We start from the raw sequence: 27,234 nt of genomic DNA on the forward strand, positions 1-27,234 counted from the left end.
TGTTGCAAGGGCATCAACAGACCATACACAGTCACCATCGAGATGAAATATAGGTAATAACAGAAAGTCCAGTTGACGGCTTCCTGTCCCAAAATCTTGACCAATGCATTAGGTTCTTAATCAGACTTGGGCACTCCAGTCCTCGATGGGCCGCATGTCCTGCCTGATTTTGGAGGTTTCTCTTTGTCAACTCAGGTGATACAAATTACCAGTTTGTTAGCAAGCTGTCAGGAACTTGGAATTGGAGCACAGAAACGTAAAAAAACAGGCAGGACATACAGCCTTCGAGGACCACAGTACCCGGGTCTGTTTTAGATGATGGTGTACATCGGGTCCAAGTACAATGGTGATATTATATCTGTGCCTATTGGTATTAGCTGTGGTGTTCTGGGCACGGGGGATGGGTGGTTAGCGCACAGCCCCACGGTGCAGATGTTTAGGGTTCAAGTCCAGCTACTGCAGCCTCCCCGTGTGGAATTTGTATGTTCTTTCCATGCCTGAGTGGGTATCCTTTGGGCACTCCGGTTTCCTCCCTCCTTCCAAAAAACATGCATGTCTGGTTAATTGGCCGGTCCAAATTGTCCCCAGGTGTGAATGAGCGAGTGAGTTGTCTGTCTCTGTGTGTCCTGCGACTGGCTGGCAAACAGTTCAGGGTGTCCCCTGCCCACTGGGATGGGCTCCAGCACCCTGCGACCTTACTGAGGATAAGAGGTGCAGATAATGAATGGATGGATGGATGTGGCGTTCTGATGGGCTCAGTACTCTGTCCGGTCCTTTTCACTACGGAATTTACATGCTTTTAATTTTAAAATATTAGGAATTAGAATTGGAATTATAATTGATTTTATTTTCATGGTGAACATACTTTACAATGAGATTAGACATGACACTCTAGAATAAACTCGTAAAACTTAAAAGATAAAAATAATATAAAAAGAATGCCAAGATAATTATGAAGAACTATTTACTGTGTAGTGCTTGGAGACTGACCTGTCTTACATCATTAACATACTCATTTTTAGTCGATCTAGAACTTATCAAATTGTTTGAATTAATATATACTGTATGTAACCGGGGTGTATCTGTCCCACCAAAGATCCACATTCACGCTGGACTGGATGATGAGGTTTTTATTATAGTTGCTGCAAATGAATGAGTCACAACACGTGGTTAGCCTTCTCTGCTGGCTTTGATCTCTTTGATCGTTGGCAGCTCGTTGTAGACTGCCCAAAACATATCAAAGAGCTTTCTTCTCAGTTTACATAAAATACATTTTAGAATATCAACCATCACAACACATGTTTACATCCATTTTAACAAGATACTTTTAACAAGAGATCGTATAGTGGCTTTTTAACGTTTACAATGAATTCAACATATTTTTCTTTAGTCTGAATTTCAACCAACATCATCCTTTTTATATATATGAGAAAATAGAAATAATAACAATAATGAGTATAAAAACGGATACAATTTACCTGCAAATGAATGAGTCACAACACAACACGTGGTAAGCTTCTCTGCTGGCTTTGATCTCTATGAGGGGAATTAGCATTTTAGCACAACATGCAATGTCCGGCAAAACTAACATAAAAGGCGACAGAAACAAAACAAAAATAAATCCAAACAGCTTGACAACATCAATCACATTACTGTGCATGTTGAGAGATTGTCAGCTGTGGTTTTAATGTTTAAAATTAACTTTTTTTGCGGAGCACCAGAAGATCGTGTCTTACCGTTGGCAGCTCGGTGTAGACTGCCAAAAACCCCCATCTTCCTGTCGCAAAGTCTGAAACCAAACCAAACCTTACCACATACCAGCAGGTGGCACTGTTGGACTCATCATTGCAGGACACTTATACAGAAACTATACAACATATTTCAGCAGGAATTTCAATAAAACAAAAGTTATTATTACACCCGTTACATATACATTTTACAAATAGTCATTTTTTTAATGTAAAGTTTGAAATAGAATCAAACGTGATTGAACCAAACAAATGAGGCACTTGGGCCAGATATTTAGTCCTAATGTCAAAATCCGCTATCTAATCCCTTTGACCACTAATAAGAGAACAGGAATCTAAAAGTGAACTTCCACAGCTGCAGTCTGCTGATATTGATGTAAACTCTGTATTCTATTTTATATGAACCACCTTTTTAGGTACAGGGCTGCTGAGTGGTTAGCGAGTCAGCCCCACCGTGCGGAGGTCCAATGTTCAATTACAGCAACCGGCCTCCGCCTGCAGAGTTTTGCATGTACTCCCCTGGCTTGCGTGTGTTTCCTCTGGGCACTCTGGTTTTCTCTCACATTCCACAGACATATATGGCAGGTTGGTTAGTGACTCCAAATTGTCCCTAGGTATGAATGATCATGTGGTGTCCTCTGCCCACTGCCTGAAGATTTCTAGGATGGGCCCTATACATTATTCTAAATATTCTTATTTTATTGTACACTTTGTGTTTATTTGAGTAATAAATGAAGCATATAACAGTTGCTGTAATGATGTACTGTATTGCGGAAAGGAGGAGAGTAAACATATCGATGCGATTGCGATCGATTGTTATGGTCTGAACTGCTTTCATTTATCTGCTTGTTTCGTCTGAGAGGCGAGATTGTCAAATAGCATCTCGAGGGCGCCCGAACATATGTTACTGATGTCGGATCGACTACTAACTTTTTGTGTGTGTTATTCGTAACCCTTGTCTTTATTTCTGCTCCATGTGCACGTTATCCTGCGTTGCTAAACCTGTCTCGGGTTCCCTTTTCAATCAAAGTTAGCATGTAGGCTATCATGAAATGTGACAGTTAGCAAAAGGACGTCACGTGGAGTGTTAGGAAAACACACTTGTTTTTCATTTTTGTCATCGAGCATGGCAGGGAAAGGAGACAAACACAAAGCAAGGGGGAGACTGTCGTTGTCCCGGAACCCGAAGAGAAGCAGCGCCCAAGCTGTCAACACAACACCCATCACGTCGTTTTTCAGCAGCCCGCAACCTCCTAAACTGTCATGCCCTCTCTGTGGTCAGAAAGTGTCCAGATCAATGATCAATGAACACATTGATTTGCAGTGCAAGAACTTCGAGAGAGTAGACAGCAGTGTCTCATCAGCAAATAATATTATCTCGTCACCAACGAGGATTTCCTCCGCATCTTCAACGCTGGATCAAGATCTGAAAGCTGAAACCAAAACGAGTCCATACTTCAAAACGACAACATCTCCCAACGTGTCTCCGGAAATAGGCTCCAAGACTGTCGCCAGAAAGCTCAATCTCGGAAGTCTCTCTTCTAAACTATCCAAAACATGTCAAAAGGTGAATAACAATGCTGATGTGCTGACCCAATTGGAAGATCTAAGCAACTCACAGAAAGAAAATGTTTCCAGACGGGTTTTAGGGAACAACAGAGACTCAACGAGTCCTCTTATTTTAACAGACAAAATTGAGATATGTGCAACTACATCAACGGAAAGTTTGGAAAAAGGATTAAAAACAGATATGTGCTCAAAATTGTCAAATTCCTCTTCCTCCAAATTAATTAAGAGAAAGAAGGCAACCCCTGTCCAAGGTAGCGTGACGAGTCTCGGAAAGAAATCAAAACAAGAGGAAAACGACTCCACAGAAGCATTGAACTGCAAATTAAGCAAAGATAGTTTAAAACCTGAACAAAAAGTGGCCTCTCCTGGAGAGTATGTTCCCCTTCCAATATCTGATAAGTCCTTTAATATTGGCAGTGTTTTACAAGCAGAAGGGGGGCCTGAAAAAGTCAACAATGACCTGACAGGCGTCACCTCATCCCCCCAAAGACTGCCCTACTATCTACGGAATTTCCTGACGGTCCTACAGGCTGTTCTGGAAAACCAGGACGATAGAGCATTGTTCAATGAGAATGACATGGCGTTTGTGGAAGCCTTTCAGAAGCTTTCAGGTATTGGTGAAATGTAACACATCCTTTTTTTTAACAATTTGTTTCTAACATGCATGTATCCATTATTTTAAGTCATGGGACAGAAATTGTACGTGAGACTGTTCCAGCGGAAATTGAAGTGGCTTCAAGTGGCAAAACTGGATTATGAAGAAATATCCAGTGATTTGGGGCCTGTTGCTCAGGAGCTAGTGGAAGGGGCTTTTTTGGAGACAGGTAAATAACTGCTTCTAACGAGCAGAAATATGATTACAGTTATCTTTTTAGAACTCTATTGAAATGCACTATTAAGATTTTTCAGTTTGGTCATACATTCACTTATTTCTGGTGATCCGATTATTGCTGTTGTTTATTTTTGTGGTGCAACTCCACTTTTGCCCAGTGGGTACAGGCAAACAATGGACAATATGTGACATTACACTTGAAAGAAGAATAACAAAATAAGTGAAGGGTTTTAAACTCATCTAAAGTATAAGCGATTATTGGATACATCACTCTTACATTGTTGATATTTCTAGAAAACTGATTATTACAATGCTACACTTTCATATTTTGTGAGTTTTTCTGCTCTTTCACCCTGAAATTGCAGTATATTATGTAACATTACCACGTTTTGTAATGTACAATGAGATAATCTTCACATTAAATTATGATTTTTAGTATTTTTGTATGTTCTCCCCGTGCTTGCGTGGGTTTCCTCCGGGCACTCCGGTTTCCTCCCACATTCCAAAAACATGCATTTCAGGTGAATTGGCCGGTCCAAATTGTCCCTAGGTGTGAATGAGCGAATGAGTTGTCTGTCCCTGTGTGCCCTGCGATTGGCTGGCAACCAGTTCAGGGTGTCCCCTGCCCACTGCCCGGAGATGGCTGGGATGGGCTCCAGCCCCCCCGCGACCCTTATGAGGATAAGCGGTACGGCTGATGAGATGAGATGAGTATTTTTGTTTTCAGGTGTGCTTGAACACCGTTAAACAATGCCAAAAAAACCATTGTATTTAAATTGGGCATTTACCATATTGCAGATCCCACGAGACCATTCAATATGCTTTGCTGCCAAAATATTTCCCTTTTTTATGTATTGACAGATATATTAAGAGGGCATTATTATGCTGTACTTATCATTGAATTAATAATGATAAAAAAATTCGGGTTTGCTTTCCTTCAACTTGTTCCTCGGCTCACCAATACATTTATTTTCTTTGACAATCTATACTACTAAGAGTAAATACGAAATACAAAATTTCTTGCATTAGCACCGGCTAATATAAATCAGTCACAACAAATTGATATTTCATCACTTTATTGAAGAAACTGCAGCACACATGTAACATGTAACACATGTAAGACTCTTCACTCACTGCCCAGCAACAATGAGTCAACATACAGACTGGCTATAGGTAAGCCAGTTAACAGCTAGCCCTAGCCTAAGCTAATAATTCAATTAAACACTGTCGTTTGCAGCCCTCACTAGGCTGGGATGGCTTGAAAGTGGACAGTGAATTATAACTGCATTTCATATGCATACTTCATATGTGTTCATTAGTTCCTAACATAATTTGTATGTAATAATCGTTTTTGACATGTTCAGAAAAGGACCTATGCAACATAGAAGAAGCTCTAGATTTCTTGCCTGCCCCAGAGCTCAAATCACTGGCAAAGACTTTTCATCTGGCCAATTCTGCGACTCAAAAGAAACAGATAGTGGACGGGCTTCTCCGACTGAGCAAGCAGAAGTCATTTTTTTCCCTTAACCAGGCTCAAAACAACATTGGGTCTGTCATTTTGAAAAGGTTAGATTACTCAATGCACTACAGTATTCTGTAATTGCGGTGGACTAATGATGTGATTTGTTTCCTCCACAAAAGGGCAAAGAAACTTGCAGATGCCTGCGTTCGCCTGCGCCGCGAACCTAGGGCTGTTTTTTCTCGCATCTTGCTGCTCTTCTCGCTGACAGATGCTATAGATGAGGAAGAGATGGCATCCGGTGGACAAACCCAGCTTTTTACCATCCTGCTAGTCAACTCGGGCCGTTTGGCCTTTCCAGATTACAGAGTGCAGCGTTCAGCCAAGGTCTTCCCTGAGAGAGATGAACTCATCAGGTGAGCCTGTTGTGTGTTGTCACTCAGGGAGCTTTTTTTCTCATGCTTGTGAGAGATTTCCCCAGGTATGAAGCAGCCATGCGAGCATTGCAGGAGATTACCTTGGCTATGCAAGCGGGTCAATGGGAAGAGGCTCTGGACTTGTACACTGCAGCCAAGAATGAATGGCAAGAGCTTAAGAGGAGTTTTGACCTCAGGTTTGTACAGCTATGTTGATATAAAAAAGCATCTTTCAATGCTTAATTTTTTGTGATTTTTAGATAATCTTTGTTTAAAGGGACAGTGTGTATTATTCAACATTTCCTAGTAGCAAAAACATATTTAAAAAATAATAATAGCTTGAATAATAAGTAAAACTATTGTGCATTTTTTTTAAATGTATTCTTTTACAAAGCACTAGTCTCATCTAGAGGGAGCTGACACTATTGTTTGGCTTCTCGCTGCTATGGATACCCACAAAAACAAAAGCCTTGCTAAAAGCGGGGCAAAAAAATGAGAAGAAAAATGGTGCGGTTTGGTCACTTTGAGTCTACGTAGTTTGTATTCAGCCCTGTAGCAGTTGTTTTTGGTTGCACTACACAATACAGCAACATCTAATGGTCAAATAGTACACAGGTCCCTTTAAATAAATGTTACAAAATATATATATATATATATATATATTTACAATGACAATCTCTCAGTGAAAGAAGGTCATTCTACCTGAAAACATAATTATATAAATTATTTTCACCACATATACTCAATTTTAAAACTTGACTCTAATAATATCAAATACTGCTTTTGTATTTTACTGAAATCTAGTTGGGCAAGTGTACCCCGTTAAGTGTTTGGTCTTTGTTTTCTCAAATGTTTACCCTTTTGATGTGTTTGCTAGTTACCAAAAGGAACTCCCAGTATTCCTTCGCAGCTTCACCACTGGATGGGCTTACACTCGAATATCATCAAGAGGCGTTGAGATCTTACAAAGGCTACGCCGCTATGAGGTTCTTCTCCTAAGTGAAGTATTTTTGTGTAGTTTATCATATACTACAGGCATGTTTTCCCCTAACATTCTAGGAGGCTGTGGAAGAATTACAGTCCTTACTTCAGCAGGATGTATACTGCCCAGACAGTCGGGGGCGCTGGTGGGACCGACTGGCACTGAACCTTCAGCAGCACCTAAAAAAACCTGAAGAAGTTAGTTCATGGTCTTGATGCTTCAGTGTAAAAAATGCTGTATCTTAGTTGCTCTGTCTGAATGATCATTTCTGATGCCATGCAGGCTATCTGCGCTATCAGAGACGGGTTGTCCGACCCTTTCGTTCGAACGGGACATAAGCTGTCTCTATACCAGAGAGCTTCTAGAATGAGGGAGTCGGCAATGTTCAAGAAGTACCGCCTGCAGCTCAAAGATCTTCCCATTCTTTCTGTTCGAGATGTTAGACATGTGGGTATCATTTTATATAGACCTGAATGTTAATTTTGGTTTTCTACTGGTCTGGCATGAGGACCCACCCAAATTACAAGCTGTGACTCCCCCAAAAAAATCCCTTCTCAAATGTATTGAAGGAAAGGATTGTGCAGTTTCAACCAGATGATAGAATATATTTAAGTTGCTTTTAAAAAAAACTAAATGACCAGGAAAACCCAAACGACTTTAACTACCGGTAATCATATTCTACTTAAAGGGACAGTGTATATTATTTAGTGACTCCCAGTGGTTAAAGAATGCATTCATTAAGGAAAAATAAATGATTTGTACTAACGTGCATTTAAAAAAATCCTCCTGGGTTAAAAAAAAATCAGTATTTATTTGACATTAGCCTCACTCAGAAGGACCTGACTTCATTATCGGCCATATTGCTAGTGTAGGATTCCCCCATCACCAACACAAAAAAGAAACTCACGAAGGTCTTTGGCAAAAATTGAGAAAAAATATGTTATTGGTCGCACTACATAATGCAGAGACATCTTGTGGTCAAATAATACACACTGTCGCTTTAATGTTTAAGTAACTGCATTTTTAATGAAATCCAAAACACTTCAGTAGCCTTGTTTTCAATATAGTAAAATCAATCTCATATATTCTTCGCTGTCATCTGGCATTTGCTCGGCATTGTTGCCATCTACTGTTAAAGAGTATCATTGAACCTCAGCTATTTTTTTTCTTATATTAGCATTATTTTGCCAAAGCAAATTCCTGGGACACATTGAAAAAGGTCTGCGACCAAACTGTTGAGAAACACTGTTTCGAACTGTTAAAATGTCTGCAGGTGACCATCCGAGGACAGCTATTTCCTCATGAAGGTGGAATGGGGAAATCTCGGTTTCTAATACCATCAAGTGGGGATAATTGTACTGATGAAACTGTGATATGCTCCGTCGAAGACCTGTCTTTGGCGCATTACCACAAACAAGGCTTCGACCAAGGTAAGCAACATGAGATTTAATATTTGTATGGTTACGTAACAAAATATCTAAACAGGAATCCACGGAGAGGGTTCGACATTCTCAACACTCTTTGGCCTTCTCTTGTGGGACGTCATTTTCATAGAGGGTATACCGGACGTTTTCCGAAATTTGTATCAGGTATAACAATCCCAAACCTTGCCAGAATATTCGGACAGTTCCACATTTTTCGTTTCCTTTTTTGAACAGGCAATCCCACTGGACTTTTACACTGACTGTTTCTACGAGAACCGAAGAGAAGCGCTGGATTGCCGCCTACGGTTAATTAGCGAAGCTTCTGTAGGAACCTTGCATGATATGTTGGAGGATGTTTGGACTTCCCAAGAGGGTAAAGTGTGCTCATGCGTCAACTGGGAGCGATTTGCCTCGCTCAGTCAAGCCCAGGTACTTTTTTCAAATGTTTTTCAGTCACACATTGCAAATGATGTTTAATTTTGTTATATTATAATAGATTTAATGATCATGATTATTTTGTAGTCTCTTGTGTCATGCATGGGTGGAGCTTTCCTAGCCGGGGTTATGGAACGAATGGCAAAAGACTTCCGTCACTGTCGTGGAGGTCTGCCGGACCTTGTTGTGTGGAATACAACTGATAACACTTACAAGGTGGGAATTTCCCTTCGGGGATGAATAAAGTATCTATCTATCTATCTATCTTTCACTGTTTGTGGAAGTATTACAATTATTTGCAACCTTCTTTTTGTGATGTGCTTGTAAAATAATTTGGCAGTAGTGTACAGTAATCCCTCGCTATAACGTGGTTCATCTTTCATGGTCTCTGTGCTTCACGGATTTTCATCATACATTGTGTTCTGCATTCTGATTGGCTAAACAATCTCTAAGATGGTCGGCAATGGTAATAAATTAGTAAAAAAACGTTTACAGGTACAGTATATAGAACTTTTATTTGTTAAACAAATGCTTAAGCCTGGTAAAATGTTTTGTTTTTTTTAGGAGAGTATTTTATTGTGTAATAATTGTAGAGAAAAAAAAGCTTACTACTTCACAGATCTAACGTATTACGGGTTATTTTTGGAATTTAACACCAGTGAAAAATGAGGGATTACTGTCCTGAGCTAGCTCGAGACTTTAATAAAAAATAATTAAAGAAGCAAATAAAATAAATGGTCTGATTAATCAAACTTTTAACGTTCATTTGATTGGAGTTCTCTCAACTATTTGGAAATTAAAATATATGACCAAGAGTTAAATATTTTCAATGAAAGATTAATTTCAATTACGTGTACTTTGTGGTCATGTCTTCATTTTAATATACTTTCCACTGTTATTATTTGTATAGTATATTTGTAACTTTTATTAATGAAGAATATTTTTAAAGCAAAATTGTCCAAGATAATTCCGTTCATTTTAAATGTTAGTTTTCTTACATGAGTCAAATAAATTCTACTAATAATTGCTTTTTGTTACCCCCAAAAAACAAAAAACGTGCATAAGAATCTGCCATCTCAAATAATTAAGCCCATTAAAAAGCTTATCTTTGTTTTACAATAAAATATATAATAAAACATAGTAACATACTTCAAATTAACATGTATTTGCCTATATCTGTTATTTACAACGCAGGGCTCATTGGAATTGTTTTTGAAATGTAGAGGTCAGACAATTTGTGTCATAACTACTTTTATGCGTGGAAACTTTTTTTCCTGAAATAATGTTATTTAAGAAATTAAAATTATGTAAGTATCACTAGTACTTATTTTTAAATGAAATAATTAATGAATCCTTTGTATTTTTATGTAAATGTACAGTATTTATTTTTAAGTTACAAAATATCTTCTGGTTCTTAGAATTCCTTCACTCATCCCGATTGAAAAATAACTGCACTATTGTGTATGTTTTTGTTTTTTTTAAATCAGATCCTGATGGATTTAAATCATTGACGTTTGTTTTTCAGTTAGTGGAGGTGAAAGGGCCAAACGACCGTCTGTCCCAAAAGCAACAAATCTGGCTAGACGAACTGCAAAAACTGGGTGCAGATGTGGAAGTGTGTCACGTGGTGGCCACTGGGGCCAAAGGATCCCGCGTGGAATAAGAACAAAAGGAAAAAGCAAATCGAAGTGATAACAAACTCACAAACTGAAACGTTCCAGTGCGTTTTCTATTCTGTTAATCTAGACTGTGCTGCTTATCTCAGCTGCAGGGGATAAATTGCAGAGTGTAAGTGGAGTACAATGTGCTACCAAGTGTCATTATTTATCTAGCAAACCACTGCTCTGCACAAAAAAGGAGCATCATCACTCAATACAGCCACAACCACAAAAAGCTTTCAGCTCAAGATAATCAGAGCTCACACAAAGCTGATGGGTTTTTTTTATTCTCTGACTTTGTGGACTGGAGATTTCAGCTTGAAACATATAGCAACACAGATGACAAAGAAATTACGTTTTTATTTGATCTAATGGTCAAACTTTGTACGATTAAACATATTGATGAGAATGTGTCTCGTATGGTCACAAGATGTATATATATCTTGTGGCAACCAGTTCAGGGTTTCCCCTGCCCACTGCACAAAGATAGCTGGGATGGGCTTCAGCGCCACTCGAGTGAGGATAAGCGGTGCAGATAATGGATAGATATATACAGTACACACTCACACACATATATAGTATTTCAATCCAAACAACCATATTTTCCCTGACTTGTCACTTCTTATGTGGTTACCCTGCAAAATAGCTAGTTACTATTTCTAGAGCTTGTCTGTCTGGTCCTGCCCTTTGGTGGCTATTACCTGCACCGCTTATCCTCGGTAGGGTCGCGGGGGGTGGTGGAGCACATCCTAGCCATCTTAGAGCAATGGGCTGGGGACATCCTGAACTGGGTTGCCAGTAGGGCACACAATGGCAGACAACTTACTCATCCACAACGAGGGACAATTTGGACTGGACAATTAACCTGACATGCATGTTTTTGGAATGTGGGAGGAAACTCGATCACCCGGAGGAAACCCACGCAAACACGGCCAGAACAAGCAAACTCCGCACAGGAAGGCTGGTCAAGCACGGGCAGAACATGCAAACTCTGCGCAGGAGGGCTGGTAACTGGATTTGAACCCAAGACCTCAGAACTAACCACTCATCCGCCGTGCTGCCCACCTTTGGTGGCCAAGCATGCACGCTACAATTTATGTAACTCTGTTTTTATAATTGTAATACTTGTTATAACAAAGTTAAAAATGAATCGTTAACTTTCTCATTAAAATACACTTTGGGGGAATGGAAAACTTGAATGGACAATTAAAAATTCTGTTTTGGTTTTTGAAGTCATGTGATGAATTATACGTTTAAATCACTATTTATTGGGACAACTTGAATAAGGTAATCCTCCTATTTTATAACTTGGTATAGAAGTTTTACAGGGTTATTGGTCGAAATTAGTTAGCTACCGCCATCCTTTTGAACAATTGCTGGGATTTTTTTCTGATTAGATTTTACCTAAATCCTTAAAATGTTTATTTCTCAAATTCATTTGCCAATTTTCTTAATGTCTTACAAGATAGAAGACCCAATTTTTGTATTATGTTAAATCTGATCACTTTGCTGATGTCGGTCCTAATATGTGTTGTTCACACTTGCTGAATTTTCTTTTGCTTTAAAAACAAGTCACATTCATTTGTAAAGCCCTTAGTCACAGAAAGGCTCAAAAGATTCCACAGGCCACAATTACAACATCCCCTTATCTGAAACCTACATGAGAGCAAGGAAAAACTCACAAACGCCAGTGTGAGGAAAATTAGGAAACAATCAGTAATTTCTGTTACATATGAAAAATATTACTAGAATAGCCTTCGCCCAATGCTATCTCAATATGATGCTTAAACTAAAGATCATGTGTGTGTTGTTGTCTCATTGCTGTATTATCTTAATGCTAGTCAGTTGGTTTTTTAAATTACAGTTTTGGGGATTTCATTAATAGGGTTTACTTTGCTTATGGCCTATTTGTTTTTACTCTGCCAAATGTCTGAGACAGTATGGACCATACGACGAAATGAAATATCAAATATATGTAGTTTAGAATATAATGAATGATGTTCTGTTTTACTGTATGTAGACTGAAATTAAATTATGTCTAGTTTATATAACTAATGAAGAGAACAATCAACATATTAAAATCATATGACAATCGTCGCTGCTGTTCACAGAAAACTCACCTCTATTTTTCAAGTACAGTACTTTGAAATAGGGACATTTTGGATTTTACATGCCACATTTCTTCAGACTGATTCAGATTTTTTTAAAAAAGCTGGTATATATAAACATATATATATATCTATAGATATATATAGAATAGAATATACCTTTATTGTCATTGTTACAAATGGGCTAACATATTGTGACAACGAAATTGGGCAATGATATGGTATGAAAATGAAATGATCTGCATTTATATAGCGCTTTTCAAGTCAAGACTTCCCAAAGCGCTTTACCGTGTGCTTCACATTTCCCTATAGCGGCCATGCAGCCATGTAAGGCGCTAACCTGCTTATTGGGGGTATTAGGGGGGACACTTCGACATGTAACACGGAGAAGCCGGGAATCGAACCTGCGATCTCTTGATCCCAAGATGAGCTCTCTACCTCCGGAGCCACTGCTACCAGCCTTCCTGTGCGGAGTTTGCAAGTTCTCCCCATGCTTGCGTGGGTATCCTCCGGGGACTCTGTTTTCCCCTCCACTTTCCAAAAACATGCATGTCAGGTTAATTGGCCGATTAAAATTGTCCGTAGGTGTGAATGAGCGAGTGAGTTGACTGTGTCTGTGTGCCCTGCGACTGGCTGGCAACCAGTTCAGGGTGTCCCCTGCCCACTGCCCGGAGATAGCTGGGATGGGCTCCAGCACCCCCGCGACCCTACTGAGGATAAGCGATGCAGATAATGTAATAAAAGATTATTTTTTAAACATTTTCGTTGGACGGTGTGCCTAGAGCTTTTCTTTCTTAATGAAAAAAATTGTGTTATGTCTCGTATGGGTAGAGAAACACTAATATATAAAACATTAATATATATATTGAATGTTATACATGAGATGAGATGTTTTCAGGGGCGGAGGCGTATAAATATTGTAATACTATGCATTTCCGGTACGGTTGAAACGGAGGTTCACCGTACTCTTAAACTAAATTCATCACGTATTTTAAAATAAATAAACTGATACCACTAAACTAAATGTAGCGTGATATGTGTTCCAATGACCGTGTACCTAATAAAGTGTCCGGTGGTCCTGGACGAATTCGGGAAGGGCTAGCAACTGCGCTGCGCGTGACGTCACCGCGCATGAGCGAGGGGGCGAAGGGTGGAAGCTGCAATAAACACACAGGGCGTCTGCGCCTATCTAACTAGGACAATAAAGTACAAACGGCATCAATGCTTTAACAATGGAGCTTTCCGATACGCTGCTCTTCAAACTTGTCCTCCTGGCCTTCTTGCTACGACACACTCAAGGTGAGCGAGTCGCTTTCGTTGGAGGAAAACGACAACTACTAGGCGGAGAAAAGGATGTGAAACAAGGGGGTTGCCAAAAGGCTGTTTAGCCGAGCTAGCTTCTCGGCTAACGTTGGGATCAGCGGGGCCTGTTGTTGTGAAGGGGACTGCACCCTTTTCTTCCTGTTCTCGCCTATAAAAATAGAAACATGGCGGAGAGCCTTTCGCGGTTTGGGTTGCTGCGTTAGGAAATTAACAGGTTTTTAGTGTTTCCCTAAGTGTTGTCACCGGCCACATCGTTTGGTGTATGTTGCATTGCTGTGCTTATCTCGCCGACGTCCATTGTTGTGAGATGGGAGATGCCGACCGCTTGCTTGCCTTCAATGGACCGTTAGCTTCATGCTAGTGATAGCTCACAGTTTCTAGTTTATTCATACAAAAGCCGTCAAAGTCATTTTCAACAAAAGTATCCGTGTGTTGTTTTCCCCATCAACCACGCCAATTGATTCAAAGCTCGAATTACACCCTTACAGGAGTTCAGCATTTAAGTGTGTCCAGTTAACGCGTCTACACCAATCGATTTAAGGCGATAGAATATCGAAAACGATTGATTTTCAATTATTTTTCACGTTTAAGTGTTCTATTACAGGCTACTCTTGGTGTGTCCTGTGTGTTTAAGTTGCTTAGTAAACACTGCAGCACTAAGGGATCAACGACTTTTTTCCCCCTAATTTTGACTTGTTTAGAAAGGGAAGTACATTAAAGGGATAGTGTGTAGTATTCGACCGCTGAGTGTTTGTGTATTGTGTCGTGCAACCGGAAACGAGAGCGAAAAAGCGCAAGCCATAATGACTCAAAGCAACCAAATCACACAACTTGCTTTTGGGTACTCACAGCCAGCCAAATAACCTTCAGGAACCTGAAATTAAACAAATACGAACTCACCCATAAATGAAAGCGATACTAAAGGGACAGCATGTATTATTTCAATCATTAGATATTGATGTAAATGAGTGCTAAAAAGTACAAGAAAGTATAAGGACTACAGAGTTTCAAACCACGCCACTTTTTTTGCGCGGATTTTGTAAAGGTTTTTGTGTACTCGTAGCCACAAGATGACCCACAATTTAGTCGGTTCCCTGTAGATGAGGCTCATGTTATGTAAAATAAATAAACATTTCTTGACCTACAAGAAGTTCATGTATTTTTTGCTTAATATCTAAACCTGGGGTGCTTTGTTTGAGTTGTTCTTCAACTTTAAAGTCGAGCAACAATGAATCCCAGAAAAACACGGAGACAGACAACCCACTTGCTCATTCACACCCAGGGACAATTTGGACGGGCCAATTAACGTGACATGCATGTTTTTGGAATGTGGGAGGAAACCCGAGTGCCTGAAGGAAACTCACGCTGGCATGGGGAGAACATGCAAACTTGGCTGCGGTAGCTGGACTTGAACACTGAACCTCTGCACCGTGAGACTACGTGCTAACCACCCATCTGCCGTGATACAACGGATTGATGATCTGATTAGTTGCCAACGTGTTTAATTGATTTCAATTGATTATTTGTTTCAGCCCTAAAAATTACCGTCAAAATCCTGCTGAAGCTCTATTAAAAGGTTCACTTTCTTCACTTTCAGAGTCACGTTTAGAGTCACTTCCCGAAAGCCTGAACAGTCCGGCCCAAGCATGGACACTCCATTCTTTTCATTATAATCCGCTGTAAATTTCTGCACCACCGTAGTCCTTGTCCGGGTAAAAAAAAAAAGATATTTAATGAACAGAAAGGCACAAAACGACAACAATAACTTTCAAATGGCTAGATACGCCACGGCGTTAGCATTTATGAGTGGTACCTCTGCAAACGGTGGACGCATTGTGTGTAATGTCTTGTGTCCTCTTGTGCTTTTGGGAAATTTGTGGCGAACACTGGAGAAGGCATAAAAGTCGCAGGAGATCGCATACATGTCGCTGCTGGAAATGTGAACAATCGCACGATTTAGTTGGTGTTTGGGGGGACAACACTGTTCTGCCTCCGGTAGCACAATAAATATAAAATCGCTAAGATGCGCTACGCCGTTAACATCAATAAGCACTTCTGCTAACAATGCATTGCGGGTGATGTCACGCCTTGTCTTCCGCGCAAATGGCATTGATGGCAATCAAACAGAGATGCCTGAAGTCACATTAAGTTGGAAATGTGAACGATCTCACAAAAACACTGGATTCCACTGAAAAACCTAAGTCTTGACTCGGCCTATGCTTGAACCTGTGACCTCCCAGTCTCGAGTGCGGGCACCCAACCTTAAGGCCACCGACTTGGTCCACACCTGCTGCTCTGCATGAGAGACGGGGCACACTGCGCAATAGGGCGTGCAGCACAATTTGAAGAAAATCTGAGACTTTAATGTGCGCCTTGTCGTTAAAATACGGTAGAATTTTTATACTATTTTCTTCTAATTGCAAAACACACTTTTCTATCATGGACACATGCATGTTGGGACGAGTTAGCTGAGTTGCCGCTCTAACATGATTATTCCTGTTTCAGTGGCTCCGCCTCCTGTCGCTTATCCAATCAGAAGGCACTGGGTGGGCAGTGACGAGGGGTAGGGGAGGAGTAGGATCAATAGAGAGAGAGTGGCTGCATCTGAGGCTTAATAATCGGCCTGTTGAATAAAAAAAAAATGCTGATACAGATATCCGTCAAATTCCCAAATATCGCTGCCGATAATCGGTCAACCTCTAGTATATATCACAGTAAGTACTGATACCATTAAAAAGCTGGCATGTAAGCACCTAAATACCTATTCCTGTTTATTAGGATATATATATTTATAAATATAATATACATATATATTGACAAAAAGAAAGCTAAACATTTGTATTAAGGAAAGAAAACGTTTTCACTTTTGAGTTTAAAGGCTTTAGTTTTTTATGATGCCTTCTATGATTTATTTCACGCAGTACCAAGCTACCCACTGGGTGTGGTGCCTTTGTTTGCTCTACTCCGTTTCGTGTTTTTTTTTTTTCTTTACAAAGTTGTATTTTTTGCTATAAAAATAAGGCTGTTAGAGCAGTGCAAACCAAACTATAACCCCCACAGTCTGGTCAGTTCACATGCTCGGCTGGCATTTTTTAATCATAATTCATCAGCCATGTCTTCAACATCTTTAAATGCATTGTGGAGTCAGGACTTTTTTTTTTTTTTTTTTTTAATTTATTTTTCGCTAAGTACTGCCACCTCAGCCATAAGTACAATTGCAGCACTATGTCAAAACTTTGACTATGGTTAACTTAGTCTGATGTAAATGTTTTGAATGTTAAAATTATTAAATAAATAATCACCCAAATGGCACAAATTTAGATTATTACTATTTAATTGGCCAGTCCGAATTGTCCCTAGGTGTGAATGAGCGAGTGAGTTGTCTGTCTCTATGTGCCCTGCGACTGGCTGGCAACCAGTTCAGGGTCTCCCCTGCCCACTGCCCGAAGACAGCTGGGATAGGCTCCAGCACCCCCGCGACCCTACTGAGGATAAGCGGTGCAGATAATGGATGGATGGATGTAGTTCTAAAAACAACAAAACAACAATGCACTAACTTGGTGTTTGAAACCATGATCAAGCACTTTTTAGTAACCATTTGACCGTCTCCATTATAAACTCTTCAAGTTTACAGGTGCATGATTTGGTCTTGATTATTTTGAGTAAATAAGTGAAAAATAGAACAAGGTGGCAGGTTGCTGGCCTATGCAAAATCGCTTCCTTCTTGTTTTTTTTTTTTCAGAAATAAATGAAGACAACAAAGAAAAATTTATTTACCTCAACTCAGTCTTTTATCCATTAGCTCTGATTCCATTACTCATAATTACATGGTGACAATGGTTGAAAATAACTTATTGCTCAGCTTTTTGGGGTAAAACATTTATCCCCTTAAAAGTTTATTTCTACCGTTAATCTATACATGAAGCTTTTAATTAAATGTTCAGATTTTGGTTGCTGTGATCTTTCTTGCGGATATTCAAAATTATGCACTGGCATGAATGCCTTGCTTGTAAAAGGTACTATATTCCAGAATAGTCTCGGCTTTTACTTCTCATTCTCACCTCTATAAAAAATTTAACAATAAAGCCTAAATTTTTCATAATGCTCATGAGCATGAGTAACTAGCATGGTTGTTCTATTAACGTTGTTATTGTGGATTAGGAAAATTCTGCCTCTCAGGCTTATTAATTACAGAGGATCACAGTGCTTTTACTGAAAATACCTCATGCTGCTTTAGCTCTGTTGCCATAATATGACCCTGTAAATAGCACGCAGTGTTCAGCAAAGAATTGCATCGCTGTCATTTTCAGCACAAATTCCGAGAGTTGCATCGTTGTCGTGTTTTGTCCAAATGGAATTCAGGGTGCTTGTAGAGTATAAAGCAGTCATACAATCTGGTGGAGGTACACAAATATTCTCCTTCATGCCCACCATCCACTCTTCATACGCTGAAATAATTACACGGTGCTATTGTAGGCTTTTTGCATAGCCGTGAACCCTTCTTTTTTGGGTAACTATGTGTAATTGTAAGGTTTTCAACACATGCCACATTGGAAACAAAAACATAGTTGACTTGCCTGTCATGTACTTTGGTGATAATCCTTACGCTTCAATATCAGTATTAACTACCATATTGTTTAATGTAACATTTATTTATTTTTAATAACATGCACTGCACATATTCACATTTCCAGTCTTGTTTTATCATATATAATTCTAACATATCTGCAACATAATCAATCTGACATTTTATTATCACCCAAAGAATTGACTGAAGTGACTGTTATATCGCAACCCCGCTTTAATATAATGAAAAGTCCTTTAAACTGTCATTTCATGTTTTTGATTTACACAATTTGTGTTAGCAGTCGCAAAGGACACCACTCTTCAAATTACTATCTATTTATTATGTAGTAGAATTTAACCAATTACAAATTATTTTACTTTTTTCACTTAATATATTCTGAAGATTTGTAAGACATATGAAAAGAATGCTAATTGTTTATAATCGTTTTAGAAATTCCAAATCACTAAACTAAACTGTCAAACGTAAGGCCCACAGGCCAGATCCGGCCCATTTGATTATTTAATAAAAATCGCCATACATTTCTAAGTATATCAGAGAACCGAGTCTCCAGTTCATTTTTATCAAAAGTTCTGAATTTTATTTTTGATTGCCGCAAACCAAATGCTCTCTACGGCCTCTAAAGGGCAGTGTTGAGTTTTACTGCGTGAGTTGCTTTAGGTGTAAAACTGCATCCACTCAGCTGCTAAAATAAACCAGTTAACAGATTTAATGCCAAACATGAAAATCTTTTTCCCAGTTGCTCGCGAATAAATGTATCGTGTTTTAAAAATATCCCTTGTCGTTCAGGATTATAATACGTTTGGTAGGTTACTAATGTAGGCTTAATGGCGGCAGGGGCTCAGGAGGTAGAGCGCTCGTCTTGGGATCAAGAGATCGCAGTTTGAATCCCGGCTCCTCCGTGTTACATGTCGAAGTGTCCTTGGGTAAGACACTGAACCCCTAATTCCCCCAATAAGCAGGTTAGCGCCTTACATGGCAGCACGGCTGCTATTGGGAAATGTGAATTGCACTGTAAAGCGCTTTGGGAAGTCTTGACTTGAAAAGCGCTATATAAATGCAGATCATTTCATTTAAAGCATTATACTGGCAAACAAAGTAAACATTTGGAGTTCTTATACTGATCTGGCCCGCCTCAGAACAGAAAGTCTGCATCTGGCCCAAGATCTAAGTAAGCTGAGTTGGACATCCCTGCTTTATACAATTAATTTCACAAACTGAAGTATGCTAAAAAAAAATAAGATGCCCAAGTTCAAACAAATAAGCCAAAAATTGTCCCACCATGTCTTGCTGTTTCACCCACAGCAGTTTTAAACGTACTTTGTGCCAAATCTTTTCATTAAAAAGTGCTACGGAATCATAATACCATGTTTCTTTTTCCAACACAGGACACTACCGGAATCCCCTCAACAAGTACATCCGGCACTATGAAGGCCTTTCTTACGACACAGACGTTGTACACAGCAACCACCAGAGAGCCAAAAGGGCCCTCACCCACGAAGAACAGTTTCTTCATTTAGACTTTCATGCTCATGGAAGGTTGGTCAACTTTAAAAGTAAAGTCCAATACTACCTATTTGTTTTATTTCCCTGTGCAAAACCTCCAAGTTTACGCTTCATTGAGTCTGACAGCCTAGTTAATTTAATCATCGTGTATTAATTGAGGATTGTCTAGGTACCACGGTTGTGATTCTTTCTTCGGTATCTCTAACATACAATAAAAACAATTGACCATTCCCTTTCCCCTGTGATATTTGTATTGATAATTGTGGTTCTGTGAAAATTGTAATCGAGTGCAGCAAGAAACAGCTTGAAAATTGCGTTACCTTGTTACCATATTTTCAGGACTGTAAGTCGCAGTCTTTTTCAGTTTGACCAGGGGTGAGACTCATACCATGAGTGCGACTCATACCTGAAATTACTAACACATTATTACGGGTATATCACTTCACATGTTATTTTCACGTTAAACTGCAAGAAGGCGATATAGGCCGCTGTTGAAAATTTAAACTTTGCTGTGTTATGCTGAAAAATGTGTGTCCCCCCGCGTTTATTGTCATGTGAATTGACAAACACTTAGATTCTTTTAGAGTTTTATATTATAGAACATTCTGTTGTTTTGTGCATTATTTTTCTATCCATCCAAAACTTCAATATTTGAAAAAAAGAAGAGGAAATTAAAAATGTCTTTGAGAAATCCTATTTGACTATTCAAAAAAAAAATCGGCCGATATATCGCTTATAAAATAATTGTTAGTTGCAGCTCTAGTTCAGGAGGTAAGACGCCATTATGCCAAAGTAAATATTTCAACTCAAAAGGGATTTCTATACAAGGTGTAAACTCATTGTGCTTTACTGTTCTATTACGTTCCCCCCAAAATGAGATGCAAAGTGTTTTTAGTGACGTTTGTGCCATTGACGTATGAGCTCCTGCTAGGGGACATTTTTAGTCACAACACCGGTAATTTATAAAAATAACTGAACAAAATGGCACAAATCATTTTTTGCAGATTACAAGCTAGAAGTAGTGAAATATGAAGCCAAAAAGCAGAAAGCGGAGGTGACAATCAGTCTTGGGTAAGCAATGTAGAAGCGGAAGCAGATGATTGTTTACAGTGACACAGTGGATGAAAATTTCGTTAAGAAGGAATTTTGTACTAAAACTGATAGTTTAGTTAGAAATTAACAAACATGTAACGTTCGTTAACTGTACGATCTTATTCACCTTTTATTTTAAATTTGCCTTTCAAGATGACATGTGTGTTTTAGGTGTGACCTATAGTTCAGAAAGTACAGTACATTACAAAACAATGAATGTGATAGTGGACTTGTTGAGCAATACAGTTCATAAAATTAGAACAATCTAATTGAATCCTCACTGAGCATCTCTAACAATAGCAAATATGACTTAATTGCTGGATTTTCGCCAATACTTGTAAGAAGTGGTATTCGTCATGTTGCAGTGTTGTCTACTCAATGTATGTGTTTAACCTATAATATTAGACTAGCACTATTTTTCAACGTTTATGTTTTTTGCTGGATTCTGCAATGTAGTGGAATCGGTCAACGTAGGAGATTAAGAATATAACAACTTTTATACCGCACTGGCAACTTCCCTAATGAGATTGTCCGCGGGTTTGGCAAGCCCCGAAGGCGGAGGCAAATAAAAGTGGGCCAGATGATTCCAAAGCCGAATAGTTGATAGTGGAAGATGGATAGATGGCATCCCCGCAACTGCTTCCACAGTGCCCTTCTTTTTACGAGCAGCCACAACTCAAAGTGCAGCTAATTGTGTGCATTTTTGGGGGGTATAGATCATTTAAAGGAAAAAAAAAACGCTAAAATTTTAACGCTACTGCGGTTATTACAAAATGTGTCCTTGCGTGTGCAATTGTAGATTGTTAAATTCAGTGTTAATAGCATGTTGTGAATCATTTATTAACTGCAGTATTATAAATAACAGGGATGTGATTTTTCCGCTAATTCGCGGAATTCCGCTTTTTTTATCTCCAAAAATAAAATTTTAAGATTTCCGATTTTTTAATTGGTAAAAAAACCGATTTCGTCTCTACAGCATTCCATTTTAGTGTTTCCGTAACTGAAATGAAACGTACTTGCGATTGGTTGAAGTCTCCGTGTTGACCAATAAACGCGCTTGTCATAAAGGCGTAGGAGTATGCCATTGTTCATTTCTCACACGTTTTTGCCGAGTGTTTAAAGAAAGATGTCAGAGATCGAACGCAAAGATGCTCCGCGAGGTAAAGAAATTGATAAGATTGTAAAAAAACAAGTTTCGATCGGACTGGTTGGAGAAGGAATTATCTACAAATGTTGGAAAGAAGACTGTGACGAATATGTTTAGTGACTTTATTCGGAAGATCGATCGTGCCGGGAAAGCGCTTTGCATTTGATGCCATGATACCATTGTCTATGGTGGGAGAGGTTTCAAAGCTCTTGAAAGTCACGCAAAGAGCAAAAAACACGTGAAAGAACTCCAGTCAAGAACAACAAATTATTCCATCGCTGGTAGTTTCGGTGCCCAAACGAAAACTCCAAAACTTTAAGGCCTCCATCCCTTATTGACACCACAAACGGAAGCGGTAATAGAGAGACGTGATCCACCCCAAAAACCTGTACCAGTTGCTGATAGAGTCGTGAATTTTGAGGTAGGTGGTAAACTTTTCAAATTTATTTGACAGTTTTCCCCTTTTTTTCGAAAATATTATAACGTAATAAAAATGGCCATAAATATTTAACAATTACAATAATAGATTTTCATGTGTACATTACACCAACACTTTACTGTAGGGCCTATACTTATTGTACTTTCATTTATAGATAACATCTTCTGCTATAACAAAGACATTTGTGGTATGTTCTAATATGAGTTACTTTTCATTTGGTCATGATACAATTATTTCTTCACGAAATTTGAACTCTTCAACATGATTTATGTGTTAACTTAGTAATCACATGAGTTAGATATGATGATATTCTCAGTGATAGTTTTTAAAAGCAAAGGCAGTCCAATGTTTTTTAATGTGACTGATTTTGAGTTGACTTAAACTGTAATTTTATATGGGATAGTTCAAAATACATTGAAAATTGATGCTGTTGTTTTGTCTATTTCTTTGTCATCTGAGTGCATTGAAAGTACTTAAAAAAACGTAAAACCCATGAGCTCCGGGGGGCTTCGCCCCACTTGTCCCCCCACCAGGGCACTGCCCTGGACCTAGCTGGGTGCCCGCGGCCCCCAGGCCCCCGCCTAATTTTCAGATAATTTCACTTTGGTCAAATCACATCCCTGAAATAAATGTTTAACTATTTTAAGCACTTTGTTAACTAGTCAGTTTAGAGACATCGCCCGTCTTGATAAGTCATCACTCTCAGTTGAATTTTAAATACTCTGCGTCATTTTTGCAATCCGTTTACTATACGACACTTATTAGGATTTTTATTCGGTTCCTAGAACTTAATAACATTCATAAGTTAATGTAAGTACATCCGTTTGCCTTTATATTGTACGCTAACAGAAAAGCGGTAAAAGTCGCTGTCAGCAATTTCCCACTGTTGCTATTAAAACGCAACAATAACTATTGCTGGTCGCTTATTGGCTCTTTAGTTATTATCTTTTTAGCAGCAACAAAAAATATTAAAATGCTGTTTACCCTGTCTGAGGCTCCGATTTAGATGCTTCTGTGTTGCACTCCCCGGTCTCATATGTGCTGCATTGCTCTCAAAGCATTCCTTTATTTCTGTCTTTACTGATGCCGTATTATCTAGCAATGTAAAACTAAAGCACGATGATCTCTGCTGCTATAATGAGGAGAGAGGACCGTAAAATATGCTCTAATGCTTTGCGACCGTGCAGTGATTCTGTGTCAAAGATGACAACTGACTAACGTGAGAGTTACATTGTGACAAGTCATAACATCATTCACTTTGATCTTGCCCTATTATGTAAAGTTTACCTTTTTAAAGATTCACAATTATCATAATCTATGCTAATTTCTTTGTTATTTTCTATTTTACAGTGTTGTTACTATGCACTATTGTTTATTATACTTTTATTGTAATTTAGGCCAGTCTTTAAATAATACTTTGTACATATATTAGCCTGGTCATCCTAACTTTTTTTATTTTGTTTTCCTCTATAAAGTCTTTATTGCTTGTTTATCCTGGAATGTCAACGTTGCGTTGATATTAATGACAATAGAAAATTTGATATATCATTACATGTTAGCATTAAAATACACTTGTAAAAGAGAATAGCTTATTGTTTTGATGTTTTGGATATTGGAAGAAAATAAGCAGGTATTGATTGATAAGAGATTTCCCCGCAGTTTGAGGATTGTCTTGAATTCTTCACAAAAAAAACAACCCAACTCAAATTTCCTTTTCAGAATTTTGGAACTTTGAGTTTGTTTTGAGGGTTTCTACGGGTGGGTGCTTGACATCCTTGAAAATGCTTACCGTATTTTCCGCACTATAAGGCGCACCTAAAAGCCTTTATTTTTTTTCAAAAGCTGACCATGCGCCTTATAATACAATGCGCCTTATTTATGGATCAACATTAAGTTTTCCAACTAACTTGCAGCCGCCGACTCGATTTTCCCCCGAACGCCAAGTAGTACGCGGTGGATGGTGGGATTTATTTACCGGCGTTTCATTGGCTAACCAATGTGTCAATCATCAGTTGAATCGATCACTATTGGCTAAAGTTATTCGGAGGTCAATTGGCGGATCCTTCTTATCATTTACAGACTGCCATTGGCTCAAACGGCAAACAAAGCCTGCAATTGGCCGAAAAAGATGTGTCAATCATCAGTTGAATCGATCACTATTGGCTAAAGTTATTCGGAGGTCAAGAGGCGGATCCTTTTTATCATTTACAGACTGCCATTGGCTCAAACGGCAAACAAAGCCTGCAATTGGCCCAAAAAGATGTGTCAATCATCAGTTGAATCGATCACTATTGGCTAAAGTTATTCGGAGGTCAAGAGGCGGATCCTTTTTATAATGTACAGGCTGCCATTGGCTTAAACAGCGAAACAAAGCCTGCAATTGGCCGAAAAAGATGAATGCGTATAGCATGTGGCCGATGGCATAGAGAAAGCATTTTTTTCTATTCTGTATTTGTAAATATTGTATTCTCCTGGATTTACTACCCTCACGGATATAAGAGGACATTGCCTGCACATTATTATGAACACAATGACTTCGGTGAGCTATTCCCGGTTTTATATTGTCTTGTTTCAGACTGAACTCGATGTTTCTGTGATGAGCGGTGCAGATAATGGATGGAATGGAGTGTCTATTTTTAAATTACACTCAATTCCAAGTGTTTATTGTCATATGCACAGTAAAGTTGCGAGCGAAAAAGAAAATAGATACGAAGGAATGGTTATCATTTCTTGAATCCCAAGACTTTAACCTTCCGAATGATGGAACGATGCATTCGAGTGACATCTTACGGACACCACATTCGCACGTGTTCTCGACACGTATTTGCGTCTTTGCAAGCTTTCGGAATGTTAAGGGGGTAATAAGTTGGACTGAACTATCTGACTGTTTTGTCCACGTTCCCATTGTAGCGCCTTATAATCCGGTGCGTCTTATATATGTCAAAAATAGGACCAAAAACTATTTTTTCGGGGTGCGCCCTATAACCCGGTGCGCCTTATAGTGCGGAAAATACGGTAAATGTTAATGTTGTGTTTTCCAGGTTAGAAAGGTGTTTGAATTTAGGGTAAAGTGCCTTCAAATGCTTGAAATTCTTGCCATGTTTCTCGCCAGTCTGACATTATAGACTTCGCAATAGATAAAGAAAAATAATAGTGCAAGTCTTTTAAAAATATGCCGATAAGCCTTATCTGGTGGCCTCACTTTGCAATTGCATTTCTTCCCTCGTGCTGTCAGTAAGAAAAACACGAAAATTTGATATAATATGGACCAAATGGAGACGCCAGCAAACCCTAATGAAATGGGGCACATAAAAACCATTTCCCTTTTCATTTCATGTTTCATTTTCAATGCCCCATTCAATGAATAATAGCTGCTGGTTTGATATTTGGCTTAAGATTTTCTGGTTCTTTTTCCTACAGGGAACACTCAGTAACCTCCAACAACAGGGCTATTAATTGATTCACTCTGAATTTCTTTAAATGGTACTGGAGACATTGGAAAATTGGCTTTAAAAGTCCTTGATAAGTGCTTGAATTTGACTATTCAAAATATGCATGAAGCCTATTATTGCCTTTTCCCAGTAAACGTTGTGTGAGATGGATATTACATTTCACTGGTCGGAATTTAATTATTTTTGTATTAACGTGCCTTAAAAAAATAAGGTAAAACACCTTTGTGTTAAACCAAATATGTCTCTCTTAAGTTCTTTCTTTGGTATAATGAGGTGGCGCGTTTTGCATGAACGTGTCCACACTCCATGACCATCTGGCTCAGGCTGTTTATCATCCCACATGGAGCAAAGCCTGCTGCTGCCAACCTCGTACGCGGCTAAATAGGCGAGAGATTGATAAGAGCTGTGTGGAAAATGGAAGGAAGACGCCTGTTTCCTTCAAAAGCAAGAACCCGTCACCCTCCTTTCCCGTTTGAATTGTCCTCCACAAAGCCATGCTAACAATTGCTCATCTAAATATTCATTTCCAATTCACAACCAATACAATATTGAGTATCAGAAGGTTAGCCACTGCCTGATTTAAAGTTGACAACAGAATGAAATAGTGTGGAAAATGCTTCTTGGTGTTGACTTTTAAATTGTATTTGAATGATAGTTTTATTTTTGTGTTAATTTACTTGCTTTACACCAGCTTGCCACACTGCTTGTAAATGTCCCAAACGTGGAAATTATTACATTTTATTCGGGAAAGAATATACAGTATTTTCTGCACTATAAAGCACACAGAATTATTTACGCACCCCAAAATAGTCTTTTGTCATATATAAGGCGCACTGGACTGTAAGGCACATATAATTAAAACTACTGTAGGAGCAACTCTATTGAGTTTTGTCTCTGACCAAAATTGCAAAACATTGTAGGCACCCAGAGCCCCGAAAACCTAACCACTAATATCCATAGTGATACAAATGACATATAAAAAGGCATTCGATTTTTTTTTTTCTTTTTTTTTTTTTATCGCACTATTTTAACTTGTGGTGCCAAAAATAAATTTAAGAG

General features: G+C 38.8%; 2 protein-coding genes and 1 long non-coding RNA gene across 4 annotated transcripts in view; 2 read left to right on the forward strand and 1 right to left on the reverse strand.

Annotated features, from left to right (window-relative positions):
• The first annotated feature begins 2,595 nt into the window (after positions 1 to 2,595).
• On the forward strand, positions 2,596 to 11,852 carry fan1 (FANCD2 and FANCI associated nuclease 1). The gene is made up of 13 exons (XM_088340015.1): positions 2,596 to 3,928; positions 4,001 to 4,141; positions 5,514 to 5,715; positions 5,791 to 6,024; positions 6,090 to 6,221; positions 6,902 to 7,010; positions 7,084 to 7,203; positions 7,289 to 7,453; positions 8,280 to 8,436; positions 8,492 to 8,595; positions 8,665 to 8,859; positions 8,953 to 9,081; positions 10,391 to 11,852. The coding sequence occupies exons 1-13, from the start codon at positions 2,875 to 2,877 to the stop codon at positions 10,526 to 10,528; spliced, it is 2,880 nt and encodes a 959-aa protein (XP_088196141.1). The 5' UTR covers positions 2,596 to 2,874; the 3' UTR covers positions 10,529 to 11,852.
• A 1,495-nt stretch (positions 11,853 to 13,347) lies between these two features.
• Positions 13,348 to 23,904, reverse strand: LOC148362566 (uncharacterized). Of its 2 annotated transcripts, XR_015850874.1 has the most exons (5): positions 23,708 to 23,904; positions 20,366 to 20,451; positions 15,768 to 15,885; positions 15,500 to 15,657; positions 13,348 to 14,331 (listed from the first exon to the last, which is right to left on the reverse strand). It is a non-coding gene; the product is annotated as an uncharacterized LOC148362566 (long non-coding RNA). The 2 variants fall into 2 exon arrangements; XR_015850875.1 differs by lacking the exon at positions 20,366 to 20,451 and having other exon boundaries at positions 13,349 to 14,331.
• LOC148362567 (disintegrin and metalloproteinase domain-containing protein 10-like) overlaps positions 13,747 to 27,234 on the forward strand; it is a 30,001-nt gene continuing 16,513 nt past the window's right edge. The window contains exons 1-2 of the mRNA XM_088340016.1: positions 13,747 to 13,930; positions 19,928 to 20,078. Of these exons, the coding sequence (XP_088196142.1) occupies positions 13,864 to 13,930; positions 19,928 to 20,078 (218 nt within the window). The 5' untranslated portion in view covers positions 13,747 to 13,863. The remainder of the gene's footprint in view (positions 13,931 to 19,927; positions 20,079 to 27,234) is intronic.

Source organism: Urocampus carinirostris, chromosome 7 (genome assembly GCF_059441175.1).
Source record: "Urocampus carinirostris isolate Australia breed hairy pipefish chromosome 7, RoL_Ucar_1.0, whole genome shotgun sequence".
NCBI classification, from domain to species: domain Eukaryota; kingdom Metazoa; phylum Chordata; class Actinopteri; order Syngnathiformes; family Syngnathidae; genus Urocampus; species Urocampus carinirostris.

Excerpts from the sequence above, each read along its gene's own strand:
- fan1 (XM_088340015.1), top strand. The coding sequence starts at position 2,875 with ATGGCAGGGAAAGGAGACAAACACAAAGCAAGGGGGAGACTGTCGTTG. Across the intron at positions 6,025-6,089 it reads GAGAGAGATGAACTCATCAG|GTATGAAGCAGCCATGCGAG; the intron begins GTGAGCCTGTTG and ends AGATTTCCCCAG. Across the intron at positions 7,454-8,279 it reads CTGTTCGAGATGTTAGACAT|GTGACCATCCGAGGACAGCT; the intron begins GTGGGTATCATT and ends AAATGTCTGCAG.